Source organism: Cebidichthys violaceus, unplaced genomic scaffold, assembly GCF_023349555.1.
Source record: "Cebidichthys violaceus isolate CVI_PGR_0920_01 unplaced genomic scaffold, fCebVio1.0.p SCAF_3, whole genome shotgun sequence".
NCBI lineage: Eukaryota > Metazoa > Chordata > Actinopteri > Perciformes > Stichaeidae > Cebidichthys > Cebidichthys violaceus.
The window spans coordinates 10853256-10879066 of record NW_027176483.1 but is presented as its reverse complement, the minus strand read 5'-3'; the positions used below and the strand labels follow the sequence as shown (position 1 = coordinate 10879066).

General features: G+C 39.9%; 1 protein-coding gene across 7 annotated transcripts in view; it reads left to right on the top strand.

The window, feature by feature from the left end:
* Positions 1–25811, top strand: part of mef2aa (myocyte enhancer factor 2aa) — a 62273-nt gene that overhangs the window by 31851 nt on the left and 4611 nt on the right. For 3 of the 7 annotated variants that reach the window (XM_068724205.1, XM_068724204.1, XM_068724206.1), the window contains exons 4-8: positions 14571–14705; positions 16061–16274; positions 17838–17897; positions 22959–23143; positions 24597–24620. In XM_068724205.1, the coding sequence (XP_068580306.1) occupies positions 14571–14705; positions 16061–16274; positions 17838–17897; positions 22959–23143; positions 24597–24620 (618 nt within the window). Of the gene's footprint in view, positions 1–14371; positions 14504–14570; positions 14706–16060; positions 16275–17837; positions 17898–22958; positions 23144–24596; positions 24621–25811 lie in introns of all 7 variants that reach the window. The other 4 variants (XM_068724207.1, XM_068724211.1, XM_068724208.1 and 1 more) reach the window with 4 other exon arrangements.

Genomic DNA, 25811 nt, shown 5'->3' with positions numbered 1-25811 from the left:
ACTTGGCTCGTAGTCCAAAGCAGAGCAGTCGGCTCAGGTTTTCCTTCTATGTGTATGTTGGTGAGTGCGTTTGTTTGCGTCTGCATGTGTTGATAGCGTTAACCTTACCAACACTCCAGGCGACAGGTGAACTGTTGTATGAAATCTCTCCTCTTATGCATTCACCTGTGTGAAGGTGAAATATTGTTGTTTGAGTTTTTGTGACTGTATTGCCTTTTCATCATGTTGAACAGTACATAAAAACCCCTAAACACAGATAGACACACACATGTACAGACAAGGTATAACACCAATAGATGTTCTAATTTACTTTGTAAAAAATACATTGCTAAATATTTATTATTTTGTAAGGCAGAAGAGCAACACACTCTCGTCTCAAGATCATACTTATCAACATACAGTAATTCCTCTGGAAATAAATGTGGTATTTATTATGGTTTTGTTGTTGTGAACCAAGCAGAGTAGGCTATTCATGACAGAAGGTTTGATGGTGTTGTTCCTATTGTGTTTCTTATTGAATTCTGTGCCACAAATCCAAACGCTGCCGTTAGTCATTAGATTAATCTAATAATATTTACTCTTCCTCCACTCTCCACTAGTGGAGCTAATGAGATTTTGCTCATGCTCCGCCATAACCTCACACCGTTCGCCAGCACACAGAGCGATCACTGTGTCTGTGGAAGAACCCTTGAAATCAGATATTTACTTCACATGCATCGTTTGGTATTTATCTGTCCTCTCTTTGAGCAATTCAACACAATTAAGGTATATGGCATATATAATAATCAGGTTTGCAGGCATTAAGTCAACACTTAATTGTAATCTTATAACATCAGGGCTGTGAATAGGCTTTAACCCAATTTGAGAATGCAATTTTAGTCAAATACCAATGCCTCGTAATTGTAAATAACTGGGCAGCACCATATGCAAAGCATTGACTTTTCACTGCTCTTTTATGTCTTTTACCCTGATGATTTGTGAGAGTAAACAACATTCATAGGGAAATTCTGCTTATCTTCCTCATAATAAAGAGGGGCGGCCATTGTTAATGTGACTTGGGAAAAACAGACAATCCCCTCTCTATTTATGAAGGAACGCCCCCTCTCACAAGACCACTACAGTGAGAGGAAATGAGACTAAAATGATCAGGTAATATCCATTAGGCTTTATCTCATGATCTCTATCAACTGTTGTTATGAAGGGAGCTGTATTAATCATTCAGTAAGATATGTAAATTTTGACCATTACTGAATGTCAAGCCCTTTGTTTTCATCAGAATCCATTTTGTTTGTGAATTTCAAGACTGCCCTTTGCCGATTTTACATTGACTAAAGCAACACAATCATCACAACTAAGAGTTGTCATCATGTGCCATATTCTGTATTTGATTTACTTTTACCAATGAAGACAATCAATGGATTATTCCGCTGTGTTTCAAAAGTGCATTTTCAGCGACGTACAGCTTAAAAAAAACTGATTTTATTGCCAGTTATGGAATGAACCCTATATAGTGCTTTGGGCTGCAACATGAGTTTCCGACAGGGGGTGTTTATGTTGTCAATCAAAGGCTGAGCGGTGATTAAGACTCATTTCTATCTTAATGAATGCAAATTGGCACATCTGCTATGGTGGGCTAGCTGTCCAGACTCTTCAATTAGCATGATTGATCAATTATCCTCCTGCTGGTGGCTCACTGGAAATGGAGGCTGGGGAACGAGAGAGGTGGGGGTAGGAAGAGAGATAAAAGAGCATGAGAAGAAAAACTGTCCAAAACTGAATAAATCAGATGCTTTATTTGATTAGAGTCAAGAATAATGGAGTTTCATTTTACTCAAAGAGGCCTCTTTAACACACAGTTCTTGAAAATAGAGAAAACGAGTAAAATTGAAAAAGATGTAATTTTATCGTTGTTTTTTTTACTTCTTTGACAAAGACATGCACATCCAGGTTAGCACATAAAAAGGTAGGTTAGAAATCAGAAGGTGATATTCCTCAGATTAAAACAGAGAAATACATTCAGTGTATTATTGCAACAAAGTTTTTAATAGGTCATGTGGCTCTGAATGTGTAATCATGACTTCATTTGGGTTTTTTTGTATCGCATTTCCATTGTGATACATCAACTTTATATGGACAAAAACTCAATTTGCATTTTAAATAATGCGTCTGATTCTCCATCAGCAGATTTTCTGATCAAATATTCCTGTGAGAAATGAGCTTCAGCCATGCAAATATTCAGTAGATCAGTACTCTTTCAACTCTGAAGTCTGTCGAGGATAGTGTGGTGCGCAGCTTGTTTGTGTTTGTTTTAACAGTAAGCATAAATCCTTGAATATCAAAGCACACTGGTGAGACTTATCTGAGTAGCAGAGGCAGACTGTCCTCTGTGTGTATTTATAATTGTGGCACAGAAACATAACAGGACGGTCAAATGAGGCTCTTACAGGGAAACTGTCGCTACCACCATGTTCTCTAATGCAATAGAGAGTATTACAGTAGCAATGTTATAGCTAGTATAGCCGTGAAGGCAGTAGAGACTTTTTTGTGTAAAACCTTCTATGATAATAAACTATAATAATGATTATTTTTGTAGTTTTGTATTATGGTATATAAATAATAAAATAATAATATCTGCCAAAACGCATTTGGACATTTAAGTCAACTAGTAAAAGTTCACTTTATTTGGTAAATTTATCATAATAGACACATGAAGCTGTTTTTTATTCTAACACATCTTACGTTGTAGCTGTTGACGTAATAACTGAAGATAATAAATTATTCAGTCAACTCCAAACAACAAAGTAAATGCACGTCCTATGTACAGTTTCATACTAGCAAACCTGCCAAGGACACTAAAAACAGAAGAACATGTCAAGATTAGCAAAAAAAGGTTTCTGCCTCAACACATCTGTGCACCAGATTTTTGTGTTTTTTCCATTTTTGCAGACTAGTAGAGTGGAGCATAGTAGAACCCACTAAACCTGAAAAATACCTACCAGTGCTTATTCAAAATGAGACTCAGTTCTACATCAAATGTAGTCTGTAACTTATATAGGTGACTCATTTATCTTTTCATGTACTGTTTTAAAGATTGATCTTAAAAAAATAAAAGTCCACCAAAATAGTAAAGCACACAAAATGATGCAACTGATGAAAGTAAGTGTAGTCATATTATTTACACATTTTCTTCATAAAACTAAAATCCTACAGCATGCTTTGGAAAAATAGTTAGCAGTAGTATACATACAGTAATGTGTAGTTGGTGGGCTAAAACACATACATGTTTTATTTGAAAGAGATTTTTTTATGTATTTGAAATTTGTTTATGATGACACCAGTACACATTTTACATTTTCACAATTTGGTGTCCATGCTAACCATTACCTTAGATTGGTAGATCTATGTCCATAATATTGACTGAATAAATATCGGCATTACACTCATACTATTGTTGTTGGGTTTGAGCTGTAGTCTGCATAATTATACGTTGGAAGTGTTAATTCAGTTTCATGTATTTCAGAAGATCTTTTATCTTGGTTGTGCAGACACTGTTTTTTATTTTTATTTTTATCTCTGCTGCAGTTTTGTGCTTCTGATGCTATTTTCTGATGTCTTTATCTGTTTATTCTGAAGAAACTGATGTTGCTATTGACCAAAACGTAAACGACATCACTTCCTTTGCAACAGTGCATTTTTCTCTGGAAAGACCAAACTCAGTACCTACTGTTGGTGCCGCCTTTCTTTGTGTTGATGTTTTTCTCAATAAACTTGTGAGCTACCATTTATAGAAACACAGAATAGCAAGTCAATTAGACATTTTATATCTTCAGAAGATTGCACTTCTGGTTGGAAAAATCCATAATTTCTTATTGTCTGACTGGTGCTCATTCTTTGCATATAATTATCTACATCATTATCTATCATTGCCGGTCTATTAACAGTGGCACAGAAAGGGAAAGCAGCTGTTTTAATGAAACAACAAAGTATGAATTTAGATCTTTTTAAATTATTTTTATTTTGATCAAACTAGTGCAGTGTCCATTGAAAACATGCCTGTTCAGAACAAATGCTTGGCCTGTGGTGTTGCTGCTTGCGGCTTTTTCAAGAAACGCTCATACAAACAACTTCACTCTCAACACAGCGCTTACTTGTTACGTTGCAAATTCAGATTTGGCTCACAAAATATAGCAATTAATATACAATGCATTATTATTCATTAAATCATCCAGCATCATATTTTCAGAATTGAAAGCTCCACCTTGAGCTAATGTTAAGTAAATGTATGTACATTGTGCTTATACCATACCATACTTGAAGTAAAAAATGAAATGTAGGACTTTTACTGCGTGGTATTGATAGTTTTACTATTGGTACTTAATAGTTTTACATCAGGAAAGTTTTAAGTTGCCTTAAGTGGCCCCCAAATCCTTAAATCCACCCTTGAAAAACTCAGCCATCAGAAACATCGCTGAAATACACTGAGCGGATGTAATTTACAATGATACGTATTAGTGGCTTGTTTTGACAAAAACAATGATGTTATAAATAAGAGCATGGGTTTAATTAGCAGAGGTATTTTGCTGGCAGTAACGTTATTAGCATTATGAGTTAGTATTATGTCTTACACCTGGGAAATACTGTCTTACTCAGGGGAAAAACACATCCAGGTTGCGGCTTACTCAATGTCTCACTGGTGAAATACATTTTGAATAGAATCTGCTTTCAGTTGGCTATTCACTCGTTTTGAATTTAGGGAAGTGAAGAAGAGTTTGGTTGTTAGGTGAACTGCAGTTAATAAGCCGCGGTCTGCTTGCTGCGGACGCCGGGCAAAATGCTCATGTCCAAAGGCACTCCCTTTGGTTTACAGCAATACCCCCGCCAAGTGTGAAGTATGATGAACGGTTCACAAGATATGCAAAGAACATACAGACGGACAGAAATTTTATCAATTTAATGTATTTTTCAATGATTTAAGTCTTGATTACACTTAATGTCCAGCTCTTGGCCATTATTTATCGACTTTAGTCCTTAGTTGCCACTATGCCATCATCATATTACTTTATTCCTCTTTTTGATATTTCACCTTAGGGCTCACAGCAGCACTGATGAGAAATCCTTTTTAAGCTAAATCAAATGTCGTTGCTGTTGACGTAGACTTATTGGGTTGATGTTGATTTTTCAGGACTTTTCAATATATGTGAAATTTTTCCGCCAGCCCATTTTTAATATTACAGAAAAAAAAAGTATGTGCACTTTTGGTCTCCGGTGATTTATTGGAGTGATATTAAAATGATTTTCTATATTTTTATTTTGACTGTAGGTCACACACAGTATTGCAGATTATATTAAGTATGATGGTATTACTGTACCTTAAGTATGGGTATTTTATTTTAATAAATAGATATGTACATTCTCTGTGATGCTGCTTTGTATTTAGGAAGAGGTTTTTTCTCAGAAGCATCTTCTGTATGTTGCCACATAAATTGTAAACCTGTCAGTCAATCTGTTGTCTCTGGAGGGGATGGTACATTAACAGCATGGGCAGTCATTAACGAGTGTTCCTGAAATTCTATTACCGCCTCTTCATTTGGGGCTCATATAAACACATGAGCGACTTCCTATTTCCCATGCGCACATAGTGTTTTGCATACCTCAGAGCAGTCATTTCACCTTTGAGCCAGCTCCAGAGTTAACTAGTGTTGCTAGTCAAAACAAACACACTGGTTTTCCATACAACACCAGCATCTATTTCCAGACTAGTGCAGTAGGACAAGTTAAAAATAAATATCTCTCAAATAATATCAAGAAAAGAGAGAGAAGGGTTATCTTGTTAGCCCCAAGAATACCTCTGATCTTGTTACAGTTATAGTATACGCTTTCAATTTGCACCTGTGAGCAAAATGCACCCTCTGGTTTTTATACATTCTTTATATGTAATATTTTATTACTTCCTCTTTTATAAAGTTAGGAACATGGTGTAAATTCTCCAGTTCCTTTAATTTATTACCACTCTCCTCTTGATGTACAACATTGCATCTACATTGATATCTCTTATGGAGTAATCTGATTCTGGTGAGTCTGAAAAGTCTTCCCTTGCCACAGTGAGTGGAGCAATATTAATGGTTCTGTTTCGAGCAACACGCTGGGTTTCAAAGTGCCCCTTTTTGTAGGACAAGGACTCCTTTTCCTCTGGGCTTTCAGTGAAAAAGGGTCACCAGTCCTTTTTTGTAGTTTTCTGAGTGTAATGAAACAGTTGTGGTAATGTTCATGCAAGTGTATCACATGCTGTTCTGTAATAGGTGTCCTCTGCTGGAACAGATACACAGTAATTGCCACCTGATGGCAGACTAATGGCCTTTGATTTTTGAAAATGTAGCTTGATTATTGGAATTAAATGTGCCATAATCAGCACTAGCCCTGCTCTTTATATGGGATTTTGTAATGTGTGGCTATTCAACAGTTAGCCTTTGAATTGTGCATTTTAAACCCATCATGTATTACATCTCACTGTTTTATATTGTCTCCGGTGTGTGATGCTTGTTACCAGGTTACAGCAAAGAGATTTTAGCTTTTAGCACGTGTCATACTTCACCGACGTCAGAGCTTATTTTCCACCCTCTCAACTACAGAAGTATCATTTCAAATCGAAGGTCTCTTAGAGAGCATATAATGAAAGGAGCCACAACAACAAAAGACCACAAGCCATGCTGCCGTCTTCTAAATATTAGTTTCCATTGACGCAAATTAGTTAATACTTAAAGGTCAATGCTAAAATCTTAACAGAAAGAACAGTTTAAAGGATCTTTTCAGTATTTTGTAGTTAATAGTTTCCAAGCTGTTATGTTAATGTTGGCATTCATTTTATATTGACTTTTACATAAATTAGACAAGATTGTTCTCTATGTTATTCAATTGTTGTTGATATATTTGTATTTGTTTTGACATTTTAGGCTTGTGCAACCTAATTATACACTATCTAGTTTACTTTTTATATGTTGTGATTTTTGCTGACAAGTATGTTACAGTACTTTATAACATATTGATTTTCTTCTTTAATTTCTTCATTCTCATAATACTTGTCAAAATCGTCTAACAATGGCATCAAATTCAAAACTTTTTAGAATTTCTGAAATAACGATTTCATTATTCTCACAATTAGTGTTTGCGTAGGTTTACTCGACAGTATTTATATTATAGACAGGGTAGTGCTGGGCGGTATGACCAAAAATGTGTATCACGGTATTTTGTAAGATTCTGGCAGTTTCACGGTATATCACAGTATTTTTTTTTTGCGTTCACGCATTAACGATACGCCGAAAATTATTTTATCGCAAGTTTAATTATCAAGCGGACATTTTTAACACAAGAACCGGCCAGCCAATGGCAGCGAGTGGTGAACAGCTGTTTGTGTGGCGTGTCTTCTGTCTCTTCCTGCTTTCCTTCACCTACATTCCCCTGGGTCCTAAGTCCCTCCAGGTATAGCTTCTTATCACCCTCTATGTACCAATGCACATTTATAACAAATACGACACATATTACACTCTAATCAGCTTTGAATATGTGTCTAACCAAAATACCCCACAAATAAAAACAATAATTTAAATTATTTTTTTTGAGTTTTTAAAGTGTTTTTGTTTGTAATATGTATAATAGGCATATCATTTAGTTATCGCTACTGAGAATTTAACAAACATAAAAACATAGATGTAGATAGGTTTGCAGTTTTCAAGGTGTACATTTCAGATTGCATCTATTACACACGTGAAAATAACTCACGTTTTCTGCTGAGGTGTCTTGTTACCACCAGCCACTGTTTGGAACAACAGTGGCTCCAAACTCGCAAAACGTCGGATTTTTTAAAATCAAAACACTACCAAACAGCAGACACAGCTCCTCTCTTGGGCACAGACTCTATTGGTGCATCTTTGTTCACCCTGGATTGCTCTTTTCTGTTCTTTAAGTAACGTTACTGTAGCGAAAGGAGCCTCTCCCAGCTGTCAACAGACTAGCTAACGGGCTAGCTAGCGAGCTGTACCCAGCATGCCGTTCGCCGGTGAAACTTTATAAATGTACAATTATTAGTGTTACAAATTGTTTGTGTCACAAACTGTTGTGTCGTTGTGTTTTGCCTTGTTAAAGTGAGTTAGTTGTGGGTTGTTAATTGTTGTGTTATAACCATGATTAGGGTTCCCTCTCAATACACTTATTAAGACAACTAGCTCCGAATGTAGCGCACATAGCGGCGAACAATATATTTAGCTGCCTGTTGAAGAGTGACAGCAGTTGTTTCGGCTATGCACCGGTATGGTGGTGTGTGAAAAATTCATATCATACGGGAAATTAAAACCGGTATACTGGCTGAACCGGTATACCGCCCAGCACTAAGACGGGGTGCACAAAAGTAATGTACTGTAACTGCTAATTCACTTATTGCTATTAAGAAAAGTAATGGAAACATGATTAGTTACCCTCCTGCAGTAACAATGTGTTGGATGGCATGCAACAATGCATTAGTTTCTCAAACTGAGCTCAAACCACTTACCTGTCATAAACTGTGGTATAAACATGAAATAGGTCAGACATTGAGCTTGCCTACTTTGGTTTGATCTAGTTACAGAGCAACAGTGATGCTAGCTATGTTAAAGATCACCAGACCCACAAGCCATGAGTCCACCCTCTGTGTTCTTCAATGACCTTGCGGGCTGAGCGTCTGAAATGAGACCTTGCTTTTGTGCACATCGGCTTCTGTGAGTTAGCTTGTGCAACAATCAGCTTGCCCTTGTGCCCCCCTCCTCCCACTGTGCGTGCTGTGCGGCCAACCCCTCCTGCCCAGGGGCGAGGACAGAGCAAAGCCTGCTGGGATTGGTGGTGGGGGGTGGGGGTTAGCTGGCACTGTGCCACCTTCCTCTGACTGCCTGGCCTGACTGGGGGCAAAGAGGGAGGCTGCTGTGTCTCAGATTGATGAGGACAGGTCTGTGGTCTGGGTATAGAGTGTTGCAGAACAGACGTCCTGCTGGCACATCCTGCCGTCTCTGCCGCTCGCCCCCCAGCCCTCCGTACTCGCCTTATCGGAACTCCTAATTGTCCTTATGAATATTTTAGAGGCGAGCAGGAATGGGAGTTCAGGGTTGGGGGTATGGTTTCAAGGGCCCTGACATCTAATGATCGACTCAATGACCAAAGAGAGAGAGAGCGGGAGACAGAGAGACAGGGAGTAGAAACGGTTCGAAAGATTTTCAATAATCTATATGTTAATGTAATTCAGTCTGATCAGTTTTTAATGTGTGCCACCTTTTCTTTATGTGGAGTGGGAACGGAGAGTGTGTTCTCATTCTTTTTAATCTGTAGTTAATGATGACATTGGTTTGCCTTTATCCTCAATTTGTAGTTGAATTCCCTCTTGTCTATACTGAAAATATGCAGTCTGCTGATTGAGACTGTTCCCTCTGACTATAGCGGCTAATAGCTTTGTCACATCAGTCATTCACCACAGTCTCAGAGCAGAACGCTCCAAAGGGACTGCTCACTGCACAGCAATTTCCTCTTATTCAGTAAGATGGATGGGCTATTTTTAATTGGCAATTTAGTTGGTCAAATGCAGGTAATCCTTTGCAGTATACAATATAGAATATGATTAGTTTGTTCATGTATTTATCTATCGCTGGTTTAGATTTTATGAGCATGACTCACTTTGGATTAATATCTCGCTACAATCCGAGGTCATTGTGGTCTGTCCATTGCCATTCTGTCAGGTGGGATTGAATCTCACTATGTACGTATACACAGCTACAAGAAAATAATATCGAAATAAAATGCAGACGGTCGAGTTTCCCCCTCCCGCTGCTCTTCCTGTCCACTGTGTAACTAGACAATGGCGTGAGCCACAGGAAGGACATGAATCCAGCCTCATATCCTCATATCAGTCAGTAATGTGCAATGTTCTTGAGATTAAACAAGATATGTCTGGGAATTACAGAGGTCTCCTTATCTAATTGCCCCTCACTTTCAACTCACAATATGTGGTGGGAAAATGGCGAGAGAGAGAGAGAGAGACGACGAAGGCATCCTACAGTAACCTAGAGCCAAAAGAGGCTTTTATTCCCCTCAAGTGAAGACTACAACACCACAGGGGAAAGAGTACATGATGGTAGTGAAAGTCTCTTAAGATGTTATATAAGAGCAGAAATATTCCTTCGCAGATAAAAGCTTTCCTATCAGCCGCCTCCCCACGCTGATTTCCTAGTGCGTTCACACTCAAAGAAGCCCTTTGATAAGCACATTAGATGGAACGGCCTGGACACAATGGTGATGTCATGAGGATTAGCACGCTACCTCGCTTAGTGTAGCGGCAGGCACAAGGGCTAATTCACAGCAACTGCAGTGCGAGAAGACCCGGCTGAAATGAGGTGAGGGGAGGTCGCAGCACAACAATCGGTTAAAATATAGCTTTTATGTACTTTAGGGAAGGCTGGAATAATGCATTAAACATTCCAGTTTTGGAACATTCTGTGTAATTTCCAGCTGGTTCGCCATCTTGCTGTTGAGGGGCCTGAAATCAGAACAGTGGTGCACCAGTCAAAGGTCAGGTGGTGCTCTACCAATAGTGAAAGCTACTGCAAGTACAAGCTTACAGTTGTGATTCAGGCACAATGGCAGAAACAGCCTCTTCGTGCCTTACTTTCAGCCATCTCCCCCACCATTTTGAAGTGCAGCTTTTATACCAAACCACTATCTATCTCCTTTCACCCTGCCTTCTGTTCACGTACAGTTTGTACAGTACATGAATAAGTTAAATGCAGAAAGCTCTCTTGACACAAGAGAGGGAGAACATTAGAGTGAAATTGTTTTCCAAGACTCACAGCAGCATTGCATGTTGCTCGGGCCCATTTCATTGAGTGTACTCCTCAAGAAACAGGTGATGTAGGTGGCTTATGCAATGGTTTGAGTTTTATTTTTAATCCATGCGATAATGTTTGCTTCAATTTTGCCATTAAAAAATGTGGATACAAGGCTTATCTCAGGTCTTGAATTGACCTGTCTAATATTTATATATAAATATAAATATATATATATATATTTTTATATATATATATATATATATATATATATATATATATATATATTTATAAATTCATAGCACTTCTTAAGGTACTCATTGGGCAAATCACATTTCTGTAAAAAAATAATCATATTTATATATAAAATCAAAGTGGTTTGCTAGGTTGAGCTTCACTGCTCTTTAGCCTTATGTTCTGAACATATACTGCAAATCTACAGAGGCACTTACTGTGCTGAATGTTCCCTATGGTTACAGCTACTGTAGGTTGATAGTCAGGGCTCAGGTGGAGATGACGAATAGATGTTTTCTTCAGGATAAGGAAGCCTCAAGGCCTCCTGCAATGGAAAATGTTTTTTTTAAGAGAAGTTCAAGTATCACACAAGCAAACGGATGGACACACGTACATGCACGCAAAGACAATGGTGCCCAGTTGGTTTGACGTCAGCCACTCAGAGTCTCATTTTTATTTGAAGAGCCAAATTTCTATCAATACAGGTTTGGACTGCTGTGAGAAAATAGCAGCTGGCCTTGTTCCCACTCATCTTTGTGAGCCTCTCAGGACCTTGTGAATAGATTACACAAGTTCCCTTGTCCATACTCTGTCCAGCCCCCCTCCCGCAACAAACAGCCCATATCTTTCATTAGAAATGCAACTGAAAATCCCAACCTCAGCTGTATTCACATCCAGCCAACTTTACTTTCCAAAGTTGAAACCCCACAACTTGATTCAACATTTGAGAGGCATTTTGAAACAGCTTTTTATCCAACTATTCATTATGCAAAAAGAAGTTACCGATCTAATTGTCCAGTAAGTTTGACTCTTTTTTAGGTCAGAACACTGTAGTGTCTTGAGCAGTCTGCAGCATTGACATGTAAGAGCAAAGCTGATCTGGGGTCGGGTGGCCTTCAGGGCTCCATGTGGTCCCTTCTACGGCCATATCTCTGCGCCGCTGCCTCTGATTGGCCAGCGTGGGGAGCCAGGTCTTGACAGGTGTTTGGAAAACGGACACCTGTTTGGCCATGTGCTGGTCCAGTGATCCATTTACTGGGAGCTGTGGGCAGCGTCTGTGGGATGCCAAAAACATGCCAAGTCATTTAACGAAGAATTACGGCCATGCTTTCCCAGGCCTTCAATGTTTTATGCATCAGAACGCCACTGTGACGATTAACTCTTGCACACTGAATGTTGTCCATACACAGCACCTTTATTGCATCTTTGTGAGGATAATGTATTAGTGATTCCTGTAATGTTTCATGGAACAGATCTGATTGCTGCCTGCCCTTGTCTGCTGCTATCTGGTACCCGCTCACCCACTGTGCTGCTGCAACCCCTCCCTAAATGGCTTGGGCTGGTGGGTGCGGCGTACCGAAGGCTGGCCAGGCTTGTTGTGAAAGTAGAGCAGCCCTGCCCATCTCACGCAGCCATGCCCGACCAGTCCGACCAACATATTCCCATAATGAGTAGGTTGGAACCTAAATTTGCAGGTTGAGATCAGATCTTTGGCTCACTAGTGGAGAAAGTGCATAGTTTAACCACAGTAAACACAGGCCTTTCAGGACCCTAACTAAAGAGGGTTCATTCAGTAAACAGGAAATGAACCAGCAAGGCGTTTTCTTAGAATGAGAAGAATGCCACTGCTCTGTACCACACAAAACAGTAATGCATCTGTGTTACAATGCTGGCCATTCATTATCTAGAGGACTTCTCTCTCTCTCTCTCTCTCTCTCTTTCTCTCTCTCTCTCTCTCTCTCTCTCTCTCTCTCTCTCTCTCTCTCTCTCTCTCTCTCTCCCTCCTCTGGGCATTGTCAACACTTCATATGTTGGAAGAGATGTGGGTATCTGACTGAACTTCTGTATTTATGTGCACAGCGTCACGTTTCTGTAGATTAACATTCCTGTGCCCCAAAACGTACAGCGCTTCAAAAATGTCTGCATGTGAATGCACGGGGACGAAGTGACCAGCGAGGGATTTAGAATCATCTGGTTTTAATGAGCAACGATATTATGCGGGACTCTCATAAAGCCATGGCACAGGTTTTAGGAAATGTAACTGAGGTTGTGGTGAGCAGCGCTGGGTTAGCCGCATTGTCTGCACAGGCCTAAACGTACTGTCACATCGCTGTCAGAGGATGTAGCAGCTGTAGAAATACCCCCCCCCCTCACACTTGGCGCACACACTCCTACTCATATAGTTTCTCTTTCTCCCTCTTTCGCACACACACACACACACACACACACACACACACACACACACACACACACACACACACACACACACACACACTTTCCACTTTCTTGGGTGATGAAGACCAGAAACAGAGAGTGCGGTCTCATTAGTGAGTGTAGGTTCCTCTCGTCTGGCTCACACTCTGACCCCTGCATCCACAGGAGTCAGTGACCTTCCTGTAGACACGAGGCCTCCGAGGCAGCCCACAGACAGGGCAGGGCGCTGCTGTGGACCTGCAGTAGTCTGATAGAGGAACCTTGAGAGCCACACATAAATCATGTTTTGATGTACAGTGCCTTGATATCACATGCTGTCACATGCTGTCAGCAAGTCTTGTTAACACCGCTATTCAGAGCTGTAATGAGGAGCAGAGAACAGCCTGTAAGAAAGTGAGCAAAAGAGCACTGCATTGCATTTAAGTTGTATGACATCTTTTCTTTCTTTTTTTTTTCTTGAAGTTAGTATAGGCCATTTATTACGTCAAACCACCTTATGTACTTATGAGTGCTTTGCTTTTACAATAATTGCTCAATTTCATGCTCAAATAAGCATCTTTGACTACATTTGATTATCCATTTTTTTCCCCCCACATGCATTAACATTGATGATTTGACAAGTGACAACTACACTGAATTACAGACTGGGACTGTCTTAAAGGGCTCCACTGTAGGATCTTCACATGCAGGGGTTTCTTCCAGCTGGTTGGCTTATGATAACTGAAACATAATGAAAAATGCAAAGACACACTTGCAGCAAGAGAAGGAAGAACACAGAGGGATGGTGTAAGGGAGGGGGGAGAAGAAGAGAGAAAAAGGGAGGAGGACAATATTTAGTTTCTCTGAACACTTCTGAAGGGTGAAAGGATATAGAGTGACACTTCAGTTGGTGCAGGGCCTTGTATTGAACTACAGTTCAGCCTAGCATTGGTGTAGCAGTTGTTCATGTTGTACTGCAACAAAATAAAGAAATTGGAGGACAGATAATGATTTTTGTACATGTTTGATATATATTCTATATATTTGGTAGCAAGTAACAAAACACTACTGCTATATTGTTTCTCTTCAATTGTGCAATTTCCTTTCAGAAATTGAGAAACAAAGGCCATAATGACTGTGCTAGTCCTGATCCTGAAGACTGTTTTGGGCACAGCCCCCTCATGGACGACCATTTCGGCAAACTAAACGAAGAGAGTGATTTAATGTACAAGCGCTGTGGTGTAAGTACTTCCTTTGTCTCCTGCTGTTTTGTGTTGATTCCTGTCTTTATGTTGATGTTCACTACAGGCGCTAAACAAGAAAGAACACAGAGGTTGTGATAGCCCGGACCCCGATGCCTCATATGTCCTCACTCCTCACACAGAAGAAAAGTATAAAAAAATTAATGAGGAGTTTGATAATATGATGAGAAATCATAAAATCGTAAGTACTGTCAATGCAACGTTTTTGCTTGGCTTTGTGGCACAAAGGATTTTCACTCTTTTTTCATTTAACTTTTTCCTCTTTTTGTTATCCCCCCCCCCCAGAACCTCTGTCAACTTCTTTCAGAGCTTCTCTAGCTTAAGATTAATGCTCCCTTCACTGGGTGTGCATTTGTTTCTTATGTTGATTTGTTCTGCAACTGATATTTTGGCACACCCTGATAAGATCACATTTCATGTGAACAGGTGAAATGTTGCATGCTTCTGCTGGAAAGATTACACCCTAGTATCATGGTCATGTTTTCATAAATCAAACAGCAGTCGCTATTTAAACACATCAGGAATGTGCAGTAAATACTTACTCACATATTGTAATAGTTTATCATAAAAATCTGCAGGTTCTGTGATTCTGTTTGTTTTTTTTCCATCTCAAATTTCATTTTTATCCCTTAACATAAAAAAACACAGTTCATTGGTAATGTAAAATGTACAATTTCTTCTTTTGAATATTTCTGTTACCTCTCTCTCAATGCATTCTAGCATAAAATATCTGTTACTCCTGAACAGCTCCAGCATTGAAGTGTTCCCAGAGCACACTAACACTACACTATCATTTAGCATCTTCACTCTCCTTCATCAAGTACCACAATGGCTCACCCTCTAAAACACCACAAATCTTTTGTGATCTTATCATGCGTGACAATATTAGAATTTTGCAAGAACGTAGTGCTTACTAAGCAGTCGTTTTCTCTATGTTCCTGACATGAAGAGCATCACTTTGCCATTAACAAACTAATGATAACACCTGACTGGCTCACTGGATAATGCTATGATGAAACGTTCTCACTGCCACCTGTCATTCTCACTTATGCTTTGCACAGTCAGTACTTTGTAGGTAAATGCAAGTGAGTCACGATTCTTGTAGTTGCGAATCCCCGCCACCCCTCTCTGCTGCACTCAGAAACACAATGTTGTTTCAAAAGGCAAAAAGTACATATGTAGTGCTGACTGCTGCAATGCCAAAGTGATCACCTGAATGCATGTTTTTTAGTTTTCTGTGTGTTGCGGTAACACCGAAGATTTGTGTGTTTTCTTTGTGTATGATGTTAATGAGCATAAACTTTTTTGAAGGTTATATGGTGGCAGAAATGTTTCTTAAAATGTTTTGTTACAAAGCAACAGCCGAGTTTAAAATGTGCAGTGCAGTATGTCCTTGTTTAATAAAGCAAACCCTCAAGGGAAGCTCTCTGTTAATGATGCCATGACAACCACTGACCCATCAGATTCATCATTAGACCTTGGGTTTTGAGTGGGTTTGTGTGTAAACCTCTGTGTGTGTTTGTCTCCCTCTTGTAGCCCTCAGCATTGCCTCAGCAGAACTTCTCCATGCATGTGGCAGTGCCTGTATCCAATCCTAATGCTATGTACCAGCCAGGAGGGACTCTGGGCAGCCAGGCCCTGGCAGCAGCCGCGGCCTCCCTTAGTGACATTGGGATGCTGTCCCCTCCACAGGCCTCTCTGCACAGGAACGTGGGCTCAAGTGGAGGACCCCAGAGGCCCACCAGTGCAGGTTAGTAGACAACAACCCCTTAATTGGTCAAAGTGGTGTACAGAGGATGAGCCAAACCACTCAGCAGGATTTATTTAACTGATTAAACGCCCTTTCAGTGTTTTCATATGTGATTATATCATCTTTCTAATAATTCTGATAGCATAAATGTGGAATAATTTGACAATTCTGGTGAGAACTGATGGTTGTCATCCAGGAAGACATTAGCTTAGCATAGAATAGAAGCAGGGGGGAAAAGCTAGCCTGGTTCTCTCCAATACGTAAAACAACATACTTCTCTGATGCTCATTACCTCATTATATCTTGTTTGTTTGAACAGAACTGAATAATGTGTGACTTTTAGGGAATTAAAAGCTGTATGCCGCTTAACTATTTTTTCAGAGTCTACGCTGGTTGCTTGGCAATTTCACATTGATGAAAAAACCACTTACTCCATCCAACCATTATATAGTTATGGCACATAACCCCCGTAAAACCACAATGCTTTAGCAGTGTTGCTCGGCAGATTTTTCAATTTGGAGCCAGGCTAGCTGTTTCCTAAATCTTTCATTCTTTATGCTGAGCTAGGCTAATTGTTTCTTGGCTCTAGCTTCATACTTAGCGCATAGACATGGGTTTGGTATCAATCTCATTATCTTACTATCTGCAAGAAAGTAAATAAGCATATGTTTTAAATTATTCCTCTGGTAACTTCAAGGTTTTTTTGGTTGTCTCTGATGCATATAGAGTTTTATTATTTTTTTTCTAGGTGGTTTTGGCTGTAAACGGCCTAAGGTCAAGCAGTCATGTCATAACACACTTGAGCTCATGTTTGTGTTGTATATTTTTTCACACCCTCTAAAATGCTTATCATCACACTGTTGACTGTATCTGCATTGTGGAAAGATAATGTCAGTCTACGATAGTACTTGTTTAGACAGTTGTGACTCAGTCAGTCCAGATGGCTTTTGAAGATTCAGCTACACTGCATACGATAGAAGTACAGGCAACAAGTTGTGAAATGCTTCATTCAAAATTAAACACATGTAAAAAAAATGGACTAACACCTCCTAAAATGCAGGGGGGTTTACTTCATGTTTTTCACAATAACACCTCTCTATTGATTATTCACTGCTTTATCTGTATTGGTTCTTACTGGTTCAGCATATTTCTAAAGCTAACAACATGCGGCAAACTTGCATTGTGCTTGATTTAAGTATATCTCTTGAAAGCGTCTACTTGGTAGAGTTTTCATTTGACTGTTAAGAGAGGATACAGTAGATGATTTCTAAGAGAAGAAAAATTGTTTGTTGCAGGTGCGTCCTCATAATGGAATTCTGCAGTCACCATCTCCGACAAAACACCATTCTGAACGCAGCTTGATGTAGCTCTCTTTAGTCATACAGTATATTGAAAATGTTCCCATCATGGGGACACTGGCGAGAGCACATGCCTCCCTTTCATGCGCTGTGAAGTTAGATCTACATGACATTTTCATGTTTTGTCTGGCATCTCCATCACATGCTCTGCTAGCTTGCAGAAGGATGCAGATGGTTAATCGTATCACTCTGTGCATCTCATTAGGTGGCATGCTGGATAACACAGACCTTTCAGTGCCAAGTGGTGTGGGCTCCAGCCCAGCGGGTAAGTCCTCCCGGAGAGATATATTAGCTCTCTGTAGCTCTGCCCAATAGGCCTCCTGCTTAGCACGCGAGCTGGATAGTTGCGTATCCATCTGTGATTGGTCCAAGACAGTTGTCATTATCATTGACTAATTGTGCCTTTGCCTGACTATATCTCCACTGCATGTGCAGGGAATACAAGTGTTGCTTCTCTCTACAGAGGAAATATATTATATGCTTGTTAAATGCATGTGTGAGAGATGGGAAATGGCTCAGCAGCATTCACAAAGTGTGGTGTTTGTGCTTGAAACCAACCCGAGTATAACCAGGCGTGGCAATTAGCTGTCCAACTGACTTTGACAGATAAATAAACGCAGCGTTTCCTTTCAACTTGTCACCTCTATGTAGCCCTCCCTCATCCTGTTTCCTTCCCTCTATTGACAGGTGCATCTGTTTCCCCCCACTACTCTGGCAGCCCTTATAAGGCTGGAGAAGGTCTGTAAGATGCCTAGACCAGCATAACCCTTTAGGTATTCGGGCCATGACATCCCACTAAGTCCTCAGTACACAATGACCGGACAGCCTGTCATGGCTGCAATGTGCTGTGTGAGAGGCGAAGGCAGGTGGAGTTTAACTCTTTCCTTGTCACTTAGCCCGCTGTTCTCCATATAGCATTTCTGACAAAATGCAGTATGGTGTTACAAAATGGTATGATATTTAATGTTCATAGCTTGTGGACGACCACAAGAATGTAGGCTTACAATGAGATATTTGGTTAGGTATTAGAAAGTATTAGAGAGTATAAAGAGCACCTCAGATCGGTTTACAAGATTTAAAGAGAGTGCTGGATACGTTTTAAGTTCAGGGTGTGGTACCGGGTCGGGGTAGAGTTCTGCCAGGGGGGCGTCAGCATTTGGCACAGTGTGAGCATGCTGCAGCTGTTGTTTGTACCAAGTGTGTAGAACAGCAGAGAGGGTGGAGGAACCTCTCCAGCACTGCTGTCAGATGACCATTCCTGACATAGCTCTGATTTTTCACAAGTTGCAGCTTTGACCACAGCAGAAACTTTTCAAAGTGGCCAGATAGAAGATGTGCCATGTGACATCTTTACTCCTGTTCATTGGTGTTACCAAGTTGTGTGTGTATATATATATATATATATATATATATATATGTATGTACACAGTGTATATATATATATATATATATATATATATATATATATATATATATATATATATATATATATATTTTAAATAGAAGAAGTGGATTATTTTCCACACTACTGTTGGTTCTCTGTTGATGATGGGCAGCTGTTTTTATTGTGGGAGTTATTATTTACTTTTTAGCTGATTTTTAAAATTGCCTGAATTGCAAGCACATGTACTGTATGTTCATGTCATGTTCAGTGAGCCTTACTGGCAAGGTTTTTCATGCAAACAAAGTTCAGTCAACAAAGTTGTGGTTAACGGGTAGGATTTAAGAGTGTGATATATCTTTCAACAATATTGGAGCATTATAAGCTTTTGAAACACAAAGCATGTTTGTGTGTTCTGCAGATCAGGTAATGAATTAAATAGTTTGTGTTGGTGCAAATTTTGACTTTCAGAAAATTGTCATCTTTTATTGTAGGTGGATTGAATGTAAAGCATGTATTCAAAGTTAGAGGGTGATAATGATGATGGTGATTATAACCTTGCTGAATACAAAAACAACAAGAACAATTATTAACCTTGTTGCCATGTGCCTTTAGTCTTAACAAATCACCTTCTGCACATCCTGTCTGGTCGTAGTTTTCTGAGACACAACAATAGGACTGTGCATGGCATCTATTATTAGAAAACTGTTTTGGAGGCCTTGATTCGTAACTATTATTTCTTATCATTCATCAAGGCATTTTCTCTTTTGCCTGAACATGACGCACGTGGGATATTCTTTCCCTCAACCTTAAAATGAAAACTGAATGTTTCAGTTGTAAACACAGCCCTTATGTAATGCCCCTTCCCAGACCGTGTTAATAATTCAGGACAATGAACAGAAACCAAACAGCTTTCAACACGCGCTGGTTTCAGTCAGAGAGGATTTATTGGCACTACCGAGCCGTTAGTGAAGTCTGAATATGGAATGAGGGCAGACATCAGAAAAGCCCACTGAAACGTTCCCGCTGAAAGGCTGGGTCTTAACTTGTGGCTGTTACCTTGGCTCAAAATTAACTTTGTGGTCCGAGTATTTGTTCAGACATGTGTTCCCTTCTTGGCAAGTATTTGAAAGAAGTGGGATTTATGTATCATCAGACATCTGAAGACATAATCGGAGGCAGATTCCAAAGATATGTGAGTCAGGTGGGTTAATCCAAGTCTAAATTAGCTAGTGAATACAGCACTGATTTCTGTCTGTCGTTGCCCTGTGAAGCACTAGCACTGGTTACGTACGTTGGTTTAGAAGTGAACAAGGACAATTAATGAAATGTTTATTGAAACAGTCTAAATACATTCTGTTTTCAGTCATGTTGTATAATGCTGAAAAAGGACAATTTGATGTTTATTATTCTTGACTCTGTTAAAGTTACATTTTCAGAAAGACACAGAAATAGAAACTAATTATAGGGTGACTTTTGTATTTTTCAACCTTCAACTTGTGTTTTAGTGACTAATGGGGACAGCAATTTTTACAATTGGTACAATATTGAGCCAGAGCACTGCAGGTGGCAGCCGCTAAATGGGCTTCAATGTAATCGCTCGGGGCGTTTCCTCATCGTCAGTGAACGTCCACTAAAAGTGCTTGTTTGTGCCACCGACAAGACTCAGAATGTTATTATAAGTGTCTGACAACATCATGGAAAGGACAGAGAAATAACATGTATTTCCTAGCTTTCGTAGTCTCGTTCTGAACGTAGCATCCACATTATTGTCGAAATCAGCTAACTATTCAGACATGATATTGAAAATATTTTAGATAATGCTAAGCTATTCTTTCTGTGCTCCAACACAACAAACCCTCAACAGAGACACACATCTCTCCAACTCTCCCTCACGTTTTCACTGTGTGTCTTCTGGCAACAAATTACACGACACATTCACAAACAGAAAGCGAAGGGTAAGAAAAAATTTTTTATTTCTCTGTTGGGTCCATTCCATAATGTTGTCAGAGACTTATATGGACAATAGGAGCCTGTCAGTGGCCAAAATAAGCACTTTTAGTGGACATAAAAACGGAGAGCAGTTACCCTGAGCAATTACATTGTACCCGTTTTGTGGCTACTGTCTGCAGCACTCTGGCTCAATACTGGACCAGTTTCAAAAATTGTTGTCCCCATTAGTCACTTAGACACAAAAACAGGGGGAAACCAGGGTCAAGGATTGGAAAATACAAAAGTTACCCTTTAAAGGTTCAGTTGGAAACTTTTGTTTAAAAAGAAAAAAAAAAACGAAATGTTTATTTGGTCAAACTGTCACTTTGTCCTGACAGTAGTGCATGAGACAGATAATCTGTAAAAAAATAAATCATGTTCCTCTGCCTCCTCTTAGTGGTCCTAATGGCATTTTAAAGATTCCACCGCGCCGAAGGAAAACAACCAATCAGAGCCCAGGAGTCTCTATCGTAGCTGTTGATCACTGCTTGTGAAGCTCTGTTTCTCAGTTTCTCAGTGAAGCTGAGTCTCTGTTAAAGTACAATATCAGCGCTCACTGATTGTTATCAGAAAGTCTTAACTTGCCGTATTGCGAAGCTTCACGACAGTCTATTTGCACTAACATCTCATTCCCACTGAATGACATCTTCACTGCTTTTAATCAGGTTTGCTATTTTTAGGGCCTCAGACATTTACTCTGCTAATTCTGTAAACATTTTATTCTTGCAGCAGCCAAGTCTTGTATGATCAAAGCCAGAACTGACGGCGATAGCTGCTTGTATATACTGTTGATTCAGCTGTGAGATACTATTGTCGGCTTCATAACTGTTTATTTGACCGTGAATTGTTAGTGTCCTTATCTGTAGTCAGAGGGACTATTGTTCCATTATGTTCCTATGCAAGAGCCTACTCATTGTGCACACACTTTGTGTTTCACTGGGATACACTGAACACAATGGAGAAGTCAGCAACTTGTTGAAGTGTTACCGATCTGTTGATGCAGCGCTAGACTCCATTCATTCTTTCTTCCCTTTGTTTTCAAGTTTTCAAGATTTCAACATGTATATGTTGTAAAAGTATAGTTTTTACTTAGACTTACATAACTTGGATTAAATTTGAAATTCATCCGCACTTGAAAAATTGCTTTTATTTGCTTATTTTTTCAAAACAATTCACAGCTCCGTTTTCATTACGGTGGATTTGTGTGGAATCCGCAGCAATTATTTTAGGGTGCATAAAATATTACAATATTTTATACAATATGGTACAGTATCTAAAAACTGCTATATGAATCTATGCACTGTAAGTGTTACAGACAAACACCTATATGTTTCACTGTGACAATGACTTCTCAAAGGAAATAATTCTCTGTCCGCACCCACTGATAATATTCCCTATTTGCATGAGATAGTTGTCCAGCGATAGAGAGGGAGTGAGGTGGATGGGAGTTCCTAAAATAAATTAGAGGGGACTCATCACTTTGCTAAGAAAGGAAATGACTAATGACGATGACATGAACATTAAGGTGTGAATGTGTAAGGAAGTGTCTTGCACTTTGCTATTGTTTGCGTGCACAGTGTAAAAACAACACCAAGAGATCTTTTATTGTTTTTTTATTCAACTGTAATGGCAGCTATTTCTTTTAAGCAGTCACAGTACATTTGTCAGTGAACTGCTCCTCATCCCAAGATGCAAAGAATTGACTTTGATGTAATCATTCACAATAAAAATAAAAGGCTCATCAATTTTGAAATGGACATTTTATTTTTGTAAATGTGCAGGATAATTATCCAAGTCTATTAAAACTTCCCAGAGGGTTGGAAACACTTAACGCTGCGTGCTGCAGCAAGCTGGAAAACAACGCTGTGTGAGAGGTTTGCTTGATGACTGTGAGTGTTGTCAGTCACAGTCCGTGGTTTGATGATGTGTTTCTGTCGCTGTGTACCTCTGCAGGAAACGGTTTTGTTAACCCCAGGGGCTCTCCAGGCGTCCTCAGCTCACCCAGCGGCAATGGCCTGGGTAAAGTCATGCCCACCAAGTCTCCACCACCACCTGGAGGGAACATGGGAATGGGAGGCCGCAAGCCAGACCTAAGGGTTGTTATCCCTCCATCTAGCAAAGGGATGATGCCCCCACTGGTGAGTACAGAGCACTCCACTGCACACAAGTATCCCCAGCTAAAGGACCTTTAAGTACCTCTGCTGCAGGGCGGACCAGAGCTTTGTTCAGTGTCATCTAGACTTTCATAGCAGAATCTTTGCAACATTTTGCCACAACCGTTTTTGATATTATCACATCGTAGCATGCGAAGGACTGTTTATCTGCCAAGTGGGACTCACTCACAGGGTGTGCAGGCCACACCTGAGCAGCGTTCTTCTTGTGCTGCATTCTTCTTCTATCACCTCCATTAACATGTGGACAGAGACAAGAATCTGCGGCCCGGGTGTCATAAGTCACACTCAATTATTCACATTTAAATGAGAGGCTTTCTCCAACTATAATAATGAAGGTGCAGAGCACTCTGACCACAGCAAACACCTGAAGCTAAACTAGAGTCTCTTGGTCATAAATCAACACTCGGAAAAAAACTATAAGTGTGGGATTTTCAGACAGCGGCCAGCAAATTTATTATTTCCAACTTTGCGTGTTCCTGGTGTTGTCAGCAACAGGAGCCACTCCAGGAAAATTATTGTGTTTGGTAAATAAACCCCAGGTTACTGTGGGTGCTCCTCCTTTGCAGAGCTTCAAGTAGCCTGGAGCCATTTCTAAACATTGTGTGTTACCATGTCGGCATGTGGAATCAGTAGAGCAGGACAGGTTGTGTTGTAAGAGGTCTGAAACAGGTTAGGCAGAGAGGTACTGTAGGTACTTTTGGAGTGGTAGAGGCTGTGGAGGGCGCTGGCTGTGGCAGGTCTGCAGACAGCCTGTCATTAGGCCATAATGGTATTAAATTAATCACATCTCAGTGTGACAGAGTGTAGATGAAGACTTAATCAGGGGCCCAGGGTGTGAGCCAGATAATATCTTGTCGCCCTTGTCGTGTCTTCCTGCCGCTATTGATTGAGTGTGGGTATTAAGACAGCCCTGGCCTGGTCGCAGTATGTCCCACAGCACAGACAAGATGGAAGATGGGCTGTGGGTCCTCTTTCAGCACAGGGAGGATTTGAAATACTCTCCTCTACTAAGTACCCTGCGGCTATTGTTGGTACCAGCAAAGAAACTTCATATGTAATTCTTGGCTAGGAGATGAGTGCAATCTCACATCCAGTATCAGATCAGTGTTATCAATATCCAGAACAAATCTATCCTCACTGGCATTTGTCCAGGATTTGACTGCTTCTTCTTCATCATTTACACGATAAAGACAAGTTAATTGGGTGCCTATGCTTTGGATAAAATTGTTCACGATAACAACAGACTATAGACGTAGAATGTTCGATTTCAAAATGACTGGAGAAGTCATCCACACTTTTATATTTGCCCCTTTTACTGTAAAATCTAGATAGCTGGCACGATTTTCCAGAGCGATTTACAGTCGCTCTGCTTCTTTTCTGTAACTCTGCCTCTCTTCTTCTCTTCTGTTGAGGGCAGTCGGAGGAGGAGGAAATGGATTTGGTGAGTTTTGATAAATGCCCGGGCAAATGGCTGAAATGTGAACATGCTTCCGGTAATCACACATGCAAGACTAAAGGCAGTGCTCAAACCGGAGATTGGCTCTTAGAACTGCCAGCAATAATAAATAAAAAAAAATGTTTTGTCACTGCATGTTTTGGGTTTGGCCTGTGAAAATTGCCTCAGCCTGCTAAATTGGCTCCTCCGTTCCCAACACGTCCACGTTAGTCATATACCACCAGGAGTGTGTGTGTGTGTGTGTGTGTGTGTGTGTGTGTGTGTGTGTGTGTGTGTGTGTGTGTGTGCGTGTGTGTGTGTGTGAGAGAGAGTTAGAGAGAGAGAACGATACGTGCTAATTACAAAAATTGTCATTTTTTTAACTATGTAGTCACAATCTGAATTAAAAAAGTGTTGGGTAAAAATCTAAATGATTCATAGCTTTTTCTTCGGAAGAGAACATTACATCATCCTAAATGACATCATGCTGTGAGATACTTGGGGTTTGGTGAAGTCATCTGGCTGGAGAACAATGCAAGGAAGCCATCAACTAGATCATGATGCAATGCTGCTTCAAATGTAATCGCTGGCAGCTGCACATATGTTTATTACATTGTATTCTGAGGTTTTTTTACAGTATTGTTCCAAACTATGACTGCATTTGATTAGTGGAGTTGGAGTTTGTGCATTTGTACCTCACAGCGCAGTTTGCAGCATGACCACACCATGCTGTGTAGGTGTGCGTTTGTGTGGAGTGCATGCCGGTCACTGCACTAAAAGCCACTGGCGCTTTACTCTACGTCACTCTGGGATTATCCTTTTTCACCCGCGCACCAAAGAGTTGTTGATTTGATTGTAAAACTGATCACTAGACTCACTTTGATCCCTGAATGAGTCGGCAATACTGTGGCATGGGGCTTGCTCATCACAGGTGTGCTTCTCACCTACACTATCCCTATAACAGCGTTCTTTTTTTTTTATGTCTAACAAAGTAAAACTCATTAAGCAGATTGTAGTAAATCTGATTAATAATTTGTTGTGCCTGTTGCTGCATGTCAGTTCTTGTGATGACTACATCTGTTTGTTGTCTACTTAAAATATATATTTATTGTGATAACTGAAATCTTTTAATATTTTTAATCTTTTAAAGCCCGTGGTAATTATTTTTTGGGATAAGTTCACAAGTATATCTGAAGT